The sequence below is a fragment of the Triticum urartu genome, chromosome 2A (genome assembly GCF_056163025.1).
Source record: "Triticum urartu cultivar PI428250 chromosome 2A, HENAU_Tu73, whole genome shotgun sequence".
Classification (NCBI taxonomy): domain Eukaryota; kingdom Viridiplantae; phylum Streptophyta; class Magnoliopsida; order Poales; family Poaceae; genus Triticum; species Triticum urartu.
In genome coordinates this window covers 544,959,100-544,968,410 of record NC_141874.1, presented here as the reverse complement: position 1 = coordinate 544,968,410, position 9,311 = coordinate 544,959,100, and the positions used below count along the sequence as shown (strand labels likewise).

At 51.0% G+C, this 9,311-nt stretch overlaps 1 protein-coding gene across 1 annotated transcript; it reads right to left on the bottom strand.

Moving 5' to 3' along the window:
* Positions 1–2,709: 2,709 nt before the first annotated feature.
* On the bottom strand, positions 2,710–6,255 carry LOC125526795 (14-3-3-like protein GF14-B). Its single transcript, XM_048691419.1, has 6 exons — positions 6,074–6,255; positions 4,904–5,353; positions 4,747–4,825; positions 4,479–4,601; positions 3,207–3,323; positions 2,710–3,106 (listed from the first exon to the last, which is right to left on the bottom strand). Exons 2-6 carry the CDS (start codon positions 5,311–5,313, stop codon positions 3,044–3,046), a joined length of 792 nt encoding a protein of 263 aa, XP_048547376.1. The 5' UTR covers positions 5,314–5,353; positions 6,074–6,255; the 3' UTR covers positions 2,710–3,043.
* Between the last annotated feature and the right edge of the window lie 3,056 nt (positions 6,256–9,311).

Below are 9,311 nucleotides of genomic sequence, written 5' to 3'. Positions count from 1 at the left end.
AATGGTAGAGACATAAAGATTGATATATTGGAAGCCTATATTTGGACATCGTAAGTGTTCCGGGTAAAATCCGCATTTTACCGGAGTACCGGGAGGTTACCGGAACCCCCCGGTAACCTAATGGGCCTTAATGGGCCTAGTGGAGAAAGAGGAGAGGAGGCCTAGGGGCTTCCGCGCGCCCCTCCCCCCCTCCCAAGTCCGAATTGGACAAGGAGGGGGGGGGGCGGCGCCCCCCCTTTCCTTTCTTCCCTCTCCTCCTTCCCCCCAAGTCCTAATCCAACTAGGGAAAGGGAGGGGAGTCCTACTCCCGGTAGGAGTAGGACTCCTCCTGCGCGCCTCCTCTTAGGGCCGGCCGCACCCCCTAGGCTCCTTTATATACGGGGGCAGAGGCACCCCTAGACACACAAGTTGATCTCTAAGATCATTCTCTTAGCCGTGTGCGGTGCCCCCTTCCACCACAGTCCTCGATAATATTGTAGTGGTGCTTAGGCGAAGCCCTGCGACAGTAGAACATCAAGATCGTCACCACGCCGTCGTGCTGACGGAACTCTTCCCCGACATTTTGCTGGATCGGAGTCCAGGGATCGTCATCGAGCTGAACTTGTGCTAGAACTCGGAGGTGTCGTAGTTTCGGTGCTTGATCGATCGGGCCGTGAAGACGTACGACTACATCAACCGCGTTGTCATAACGCTTCCGCTGTCGGTCTACAAGGGTACGTAGATCACACTCTCCCCTCTCGTTGCTATGCTTCACCATGATCTTGCGTGTGCGTAGGAATTTTTTTGAAATTACTACGTTCCCCCAACAATTCGGACATCGGAAAGGTTCCGAGTGATTCGGGTATTTTTTGGAGTACCGGGGAGTTACGGGAATACGAAGGAAGAAGTATATGGGCCTTATTGGGCTTTAGGGGAGAGAGAGAGGCAGGCTGCGCCCCCCCCAATGACTAGTCCGAATTGGACTAGGGGGAGGGGCGGTGCCCCCTCCTTCCTTCTCTTCCCTCTTCCCTTCCTTGTCCCCTACTCCTACTACTTGGAAAGGGGAGGAATCCTACTCCTGGTGGGAGTAGGACTCCTCCAGGGCGTGCCATAGGGGCCGGCCCTCTCCTCCTCCTCCACTCCTTTATATACTGGGAGGGAGGCGCCCCTTAGAGACACAACAATTGATCCCTTGGATCTCTTAGCCGTGTGCGGTGCCCCCTCCACCATAATCCACCTCCGTCATATCGTAGCGGTGCTTAGGCGAAACCCTGCGTCGATAGAACATCATCATCGTCACCACGCCGCTATGCTGACGGAACTCTCCCTCAAAGCTCGGCTGGATCGGAGTTCGAGGGACGTCATCGAGTTGAACGTGTGCATAACTCGGAGGTGCCGTGTGTTCGGTGCTTGATCGTTCGGATCTTGAAGACGTACGACTACATCAACCGCGTTGTGCTAACACTTCCGCTTTCGGTCTACGAGGATACGTGGACACACTCTCCCATCTCGTTAATATGCATCACCATGATCTTGCGTGTGCATAGGAATTTTTTTGAAATTACTACGTTCCCCAACATCGCCGTTGCGGAGAAGGACGTGGAAGCCTTGGTGGTGTGGCGTGGAGGCTTCCCGCAGGACATCGTCGACGAGCGCCAGTCTACAAGCAAAGGAGGTTGGAGAGGGACGCGAGGAGGAGGGAGCGAGCCGCCTATCGGGAGGACAAGCGTTCGCGGAAGCAGGCAACTCAATTGAAACTGGAGCGACGAGAAACGGCGGGTTGGGACTTTGAAGACGAGGCGTATGCTGACGCCTACATTCAAACGTCGGAGGAGAACATTACCGAGCCGGAGTCAGAAAGCAACGAGTAGTGGTCTTTTCTTTTATCTATGTAGCTAGAACTATCTATGTATCCATTTTTATCTGAAAAAATGGCCGGCGGCGTCGGCGACGTAGCAGACGGGCGAGGGTGTGAATCCAATGTGCCACCGACCAGCGGGCCCGGTGAGAAAAGAGGGCGAGCGCGCGCGTCTGTCTTGTGTCCGCGCCAACGCAAATCAGGTTCAAAAATGGGCCGGAAATGGGTCGGCAGACGGACGAAAAGCGAACGCGCGTCCGTTTGGGTCGGTGCGTTAGGCCGGCTTTTTGTCTGGGCCGACCCAAACGGACGGCCACGGACGAAATGGATCACCCCATTGGAGTTGCTCTTACTCCCTTCGTTTTTTTTCATCGAAAAGGAGAGTTTTCATGTTTAGCAAGGAGAGCTACGAGTTTTCACGTTGTATTCGTTTGTTTGATTGATTCCCCTGTTATAGAAACGATCAGAAGATATCCTCAATCCTCAAAAAGAATAAAGATCAGAATCTTCCTCAATCCTAAAATAGAATAATGATCAGAAGAGAAAATCACGGCTGAGCTGCATCGATCTGCTGCTGATTCGCCGGGCAATCAGGCTCCGAGCCTCCGCCACATGCATCGCACGATTCTTGCGTGACGCACAGATCACCCAACATGCCAACACCCGCGCAAATCCCTACAGAAAATCATTCCGCCGAACTGCGCCCGGATCGCGCCGCCAGAGGCACCGCTATAGCCGCTAGAAGGATGTGGGCTAGGACGTCTGTTTCAGGATTTTAGGTACAGGAATGGGCTGCGTCTATCGAATAATTAAAACCCATTTCGTCAGCGCTTCAATCTTATCCGGAGCAAACAATCCGGCCAATCCACAAATGAGAGAAATCCCCACGGAAAATCACCAAAAGAACCGAAACAGAACAGGCAAGACACTGACGCGGGACCACTCACGATAAGGCAGAACGAAAGTACGAACGGCCACCACCACCACCAGTCTATGGGGCTCCCTCCCGAGCCAGACCAGGAGGCAGCCACCGCCTGCTACGCTACAAGCGGCCACAGCAACCTTCCCCGGCAACATCACATACGGGGAGCCCCAAATCTTGCGACAACAACCATAACACGGCTACGACATATCCAGACCACATTGCAATGTCATTGACAGTAGCAAACACTAGCTAGGAGCTTGCGGGGCGTCGCAAAGCCGGCTTTACTGCCCCTCGCTCGAGTCGTTCTTTGGAGCCTCCCTGATCTCCTCCTCCGCGGTGTCCTCCTGATAAAAAGCCAAGGAAGTCGGTTACGATTGTTCAAGGAGGATGATGGTTTTGAGGAACACGACAAGATAAAAGATGTGCTTGCGAAATCGACGATACCGTGATGTCAGAAGTCCAGAGGGTCAAGTTATCACGAAGGAGTTGCATGATCAAGGTGCTGTCCTTGTAGGATTCTTCGCTCAGGGTGTCCAGCTCCGAAATGGCCTCATCGAATGCCTGCAGAATGAATGGAACGTCATCATGATGCCAAGTTGCAAAGAATGTCTAAAGGAAGATCCAAAGCTTATAAATAAATAATTGAAATACAATTGGAGATGAAAGTCAAAATGGGCCAGAAGAATAAATAACTGAAATGAAATTAACGATGAAAAGTTACATATAAAAATGTAATAAAAAATACTCCATTTTGCATCAAAGAATCTAACTATTAAGGAAACTGGCACTTCATGACGAACTGTTGGCCAAGTTCTGCTACACCTATGGAAGATTATTTTATCCATTATTCTCTAGAAGACACTTCTATACCAAATATAAAGGCACTGAGAACAGGTCAAGTACAAGCTCGCGTTCATGAGTCACAACAGCTAGTACAACAAACACTGGCGTTCAACCAATAATACGAGGGAGAGATACTTAATGATAATATAATCATACAAGATTAGGTGCACCAGTGACCACATGTTTCTTTTTGTGGGCAGTGGTCACACTCAACAACCACAGTTGACAAGCAATGCAAGGATTTTGTTGTCTCCAAGACCACAGCTAAAGATTATGGAAAAGTTCCATTGGCTCTAAAGTCAAATGACCACAAGCAAACTAATATGAATTGCCGTGTGCTCTGTCCATGATCACAAGCAAAAACTGGCCGCTAAAATATACAAGGGGATATCAAATTTACTAGTCCAGTAGATGAAAAATAGATTGCATTATTTCTCCAGTTGTGAAGTTTTATATATTTAAATAAGGTGTGGTACTTACACAATGGTGAACCGACCCTCAAATTTCTCATTGGTATCCCTTTTGCATGCTTAAAAATTGCTATATTATTGTGTGGTCAAAACAAACAGCACAATGAAGGTGGCAGTGTAAATATGACAAAAACAATGTGATTTGGATCAAATATTAGCCAAATTGCTGCTGGTCTATTTTTCATAAATCTGCATGTATTACGAGCCGCATTATTTGTAATTAATTTTACCAGTTCACCTTATCAAACATGAAAGCATCATTCAGAGAAAAATAATTTAATTACATGTATAGTGTATCTAGCACGTCACAAGCAAAAAAAGAACATCCAACATTCCAACTGACTCAGAAAAACTACCATGCACAGGCAAAAACAGAACATCTAACTGACTCAGAAAAACTAACCTGCTTTGCGAGATTGCAAGCACGATCAGGCGAGTTGAGGATCTCATAATAGAACACCGAGAAGTTCAGTGCCAGCCCAAGCCTAATCGGATGAGTTGGAGCCAGCTCAGCCAAAGCAATATCCTGAAAGATTATACAGCAAACCAAACCTTTTTAAACAAGAGAAGTAGAACATATTATATAATCCCAAAGAAACATTTAACAAATTCAGAAGAATGATTCTTCGCCAATAAATTGACATTGTTAAATATGAAAACAAGTGATCAACCTGAGCAGCCTTGTATGCCACCATGGTATTCTCAGCAGCATCCTTCCTCTCAGGCCCACTCTTGAATTCGGCAAGATACCTATTTATCACAGTTGCTTCAGCTAAATGAAAAATTACAATCCCATAATTAATGAAGAATCCCTACGGGCCATCATACCTGTAGTAGTCACCCTTCATCTTAAGATAGAAGACCTTGGACTCAGGGGCAGTGGAAGACGGGACAAGGTGGGTTTCGAGCAGCTTGAGGATGCCATCACAGATCTTGCTAAGCTCAGTCTCGATCTTGCCACGGTACTCCTTGATGAGCGTGACCCGGTCCTCGTTGCCACGGCTCTCCTCCTTCTGCTCAATGGAGGAGATGATGCGCCATGAGGCACGGCGGGCTCCAATCACATTCTTGTATGCAACAGAGAGCAGGTTGCGCTCCTCCACAGTGAGTTCCTCGGAGTCGACGGTCTTGGCCACCTTCTCCATGAACTCAACCATCTCCTCGTACCTCTCAGCCTGCTCGGCGAGCTTAGCCATGTACACATTCTCCTCACGGGAAAGCTCCGCTGGTGCCGTCATCTTCACAGTTCACAATTTCAATTTTTTCTGAATGCCAAATCTGCAGGATCAAAGAGAAAAACAACAGTCAGCTAACTGCTCGCCCCAAATCAATTTTTTCTCAATACTGATATGGATATGTACAAATACACAATTCTACAATGAGTAATCTATGATCCACGCACAAATACACATGTTGCCTGACAAAATTCCACAAGGAAAGCACTATTAAGCAAAAAAAACAAAAGCAGCTGTAATTCTTTCAGATAGGCCCCAAATACCGAAAACAGGTTTGATTTTGAATTGTATACTGCACACTGGCACAAATAACAAGGCCAATTTTGCATACCACCGTGCCCCGCATATCCGAGCGAAATACAACCCCTGCAATACTGCAAAGCATCGGATCTAATCTGCCGTAATATATCCACACGAGGGGGGAAAACGAAGTAACGAAATTCACGCATGCAAAACACACACCAAACCCAGGCTTTGACGGGATCCGACGTGCGGCAAATCCTATCAAACCAGTCGCGGGTAGATCACAACGATCCTATAACAACACCATTCACTACGCACGGTAACAATTCCGTACGAAACAGCAGATTTAACCCGAGAATTCAGCGCAACAAATCCCGTCAGAACACCGCGGATCAGGGCGACGGGAGGGGATGGAGGGGCGGGGGTACCAGCGAAGATCTAGTCAAATGACGACGATAATCGGAGGAGAATTGAGGGATGCGGCGGTGAGATTTGATTTGAGGAGGAAACGGCTGGGTACCTGCGTCTGCGTGTGTCGCCGCTGGTCTCCTCGTCGCGCTTGGGCTTTCGAACTGGGGAGAGGAGGCGGCGCCCGGGGGGGGCCCTAGAAAAGCAGCCCCCCGAGACCCCTGCGCCCAATGGGGCCCCGACGCGTGGCCCCGCCTGGCCCCACGGCGCAGCGGGACAACCGAGGGTTTGCGATGGGGACGACCACCGACGGGCTGCCCCACGCGTCAGCGGGCCCCGGGCGCGTCGTGCCGATAAGCTCGACCACCGCCGCGACAGCCTAGCGTCGTTGGACTGGATCGGCGCGGGAGGGAGGGATGGAAAGGCCTCTCCGTCGTCACGGGGTGCGTGGCTACCCCGCCGCCCCTGCCCGGTGGGTCCGGGTGACGCGCGTGAGGAGATTTCGGCGCGTTAACGGAGATTTGGGCGGGTGTGGAGCGCGGACGGACGGGCCGGGCGGCGGCGCGGGGCGTGGCGCTGACGGGGCCGCGGGGCCCGCGCGGCGGGGGGTGGGGTGGCGCTGACGGGGCCGCGGGGCCCGCGCGGCGGGGGGTGGGGTGGGGTTCACGTGGTGTGCGTGTGACGCCCGCAGGCGACGCGGGGCGGCGGCGGTGCGTTCGGCGCCTCGGGTTGGTGACTTGGCTCGGGCGACGCCAACGACCAGTCAGCCAGCCAGCCGGCCGCCCACCTGCTCCATTCAATTCGATTTTCTTCGCCCGCCTGGGAGGGAAGAAAATGCGGCTGCGTTTCCTGTGGGCGCGCTGGTAGTGGATTAGCTGTCTCCCTCCCCGCCGACGCGGACGAAGACATACTTGATTCGCAGAAAATTCAGTTCAGTTTCGGCGACTGACAGAGAGCGTCAGATCCAATGAGATGCCTGGCAGGGGTAACCTTTTTTTTGGGAAATACCATGAGTTTGTTAATTTGACGGCGACATACATGATCAATCCTTTGACGCAGCCATGTTTTTTAACAGGTATAATCTACTAGTGTCAAAAACGCTCTTATATTATGAAACGGAAGGAATACTTGGCAAACGTTATAGCTCCATGGCATCTCCAACGGTGCTCATTGAATGGACACTCGCAAATGTCCTGCCATCGGCGAACCAACATGTGGTTGGATGGTTTACAGGGTCAGTGGTATCCACAGCCCACCAGGGTTCAAGTTCTGGTGCTTACACTATTCTTGAATTTATTTCAGGATTTCCGGCGATGCGCTTTTAGTGGGAGAAGATGTTCCCGTGGATGACGAAACGCTGACTTCGTAAATCTCAAGATAATATGCCGGCTCAATCTCTCGGAGGTGCTCATATGAGTAGGGGTGTGCGTGTGTGCGTTCATAGGGAGTGCATGTATGCGCGTATGTATGAGCGCTTGCGTTTATACTGTGTTTAAAAAAATGTCTCCTAGGCCATTTGAACGACAATCGTTGTCCGGGAAGCGGTTCAGGGAGTCGGGCCAACCGCCACGACATCTGTCTCAAGCGGCGGCAGTGCACCCGTGCATCTGCACCTTCTCCTCTTCGCAGAGCGTGCACTACCGCTTCGACTCGATGACCCCGAGCTGGAAGATGTCGTCATTGATTTGTCGACGAGGTATGGGTCTGATCTCAAGACTAATGGGTCAAAAAATGGGATATCCTCTTCTTTGGCTACACCAACTAATGTAGTAGATTGCGTTTCGGAAGACACTTTCTCCATTTTGTCAGTACTGGTAACAATGGATCTTGACCTCGTTTCTTTTTCCTGTTATTTGACTTCTTGGAATGGAATTCTTCTCATGATAGTCACACAAAGCGAAGGAGCAGAGGATGGATCCTAAGGGATCTCTTTTTCTTCTATTATAAGTTTTGATTACACACGGTGGGCGTCGGTCTCCTTGGTGGTCTTGGACTCGTCCAGGGCCAACGTCGCCACGAGATCTTCGTCGGTGAGGACCCAGGATGGCACCACCAGGGTCTTGTGAAAGGAGGTTGATCATCGATGTCGCTGCCACTTCATCTAGGTAAGAGCTTTTAAGCTCGTAGAGGAGGAGGGGGAGGTGTCGCGGGACCCGTCACCCTAGAGGTGGTACTCTGGGAGGGTGCACGACTACGATGGGGACAACTGTTGCTCCTACTTCATGGTGGTCAGGCACCACTGGAAAAAGGGCTGGCGACACGGCGGGGACGACAACCGCGCATGCTTCATGGTAGTCAGGTGCCACTAGGAGCCGGGCTGGCGACGTGACGAGGACACTAGCCGCTCCTACTTTGACGCGGCGTCTGATCTCGTGGTCTCTTGGCGGGGAGGATGACACTTGGGCCGATGCATCAAGGAGTGACGTGTGGATCCCGACCGCCAACTACTCCTTGAGGGAGTCCTGGATTAAGGGGTCATTAGGTATCCGGCTCGTGTATCATGGGCCGGACTGATGAGCCGTGAAGATAAAGAGTAGAAGGCCTCCCCCCGTGTCCGGATGGGACTCTCCTTTGCGTGGGTGGCAAGATTGGCGTCCGGATGAATAGTTTCCTTCTTCTGTAAACCGACTCTGTACAACCCTGGGCCCCTCCAGTGTCTTTATAAACCAGAGGGTTTAATCCGTAGAGGCTATTAGAATTCATATTGGCTAGACGACTAGGATTTAGCCATTACGATCTCGAGGTAGATCAACTCTTGTAACCCATATACTAATCAAAGTCAATCAAGCAGGAAGTAGGGTTTTACCTCCATCAAGAGGGCCCGAACCTGGGTAAACATCGTGTCCTCTTTGTCTCATGTTACCTCCGATTCTCAGACGCACAGTTCGGGACCCCCTACCCGAGATCGGCTGGTTTTGACACCGACATTGGTGCTTTCATTGAGAGTTCCTCTGTGTCGTCGATGGAAGGATCGATGGATCGCCTTGTCATTAATGAAAACATCACCTCTGGAAGGGCCCTAGCTCCAGGACAGGTCCTCCATCTTGGCAGCTTCACCATGGGCATCCGCTTGGCCGTTAAGCCAAAGGCAACCCTCGCGATCGCCAAACATCACCTCCGCTTCAGCCTCAAACACTTCGAAAATATGGATCCGGCAGATGTCTCGTCCTTGAACGAACTGTTGGATCGCATCGCCGCCCTGGGAGTCGCAACAGACTATGACCAGATTGGGCTTAAACCCGATCAGAGGGAAATCAAGTCCCCGCCGATCACCCACCTAGTAGCGGTCGTGGAGGAGCAAGCCGAGAATACTTCTCCCCCTAAGTGAAGAACAAGCTATGTTCGGATTT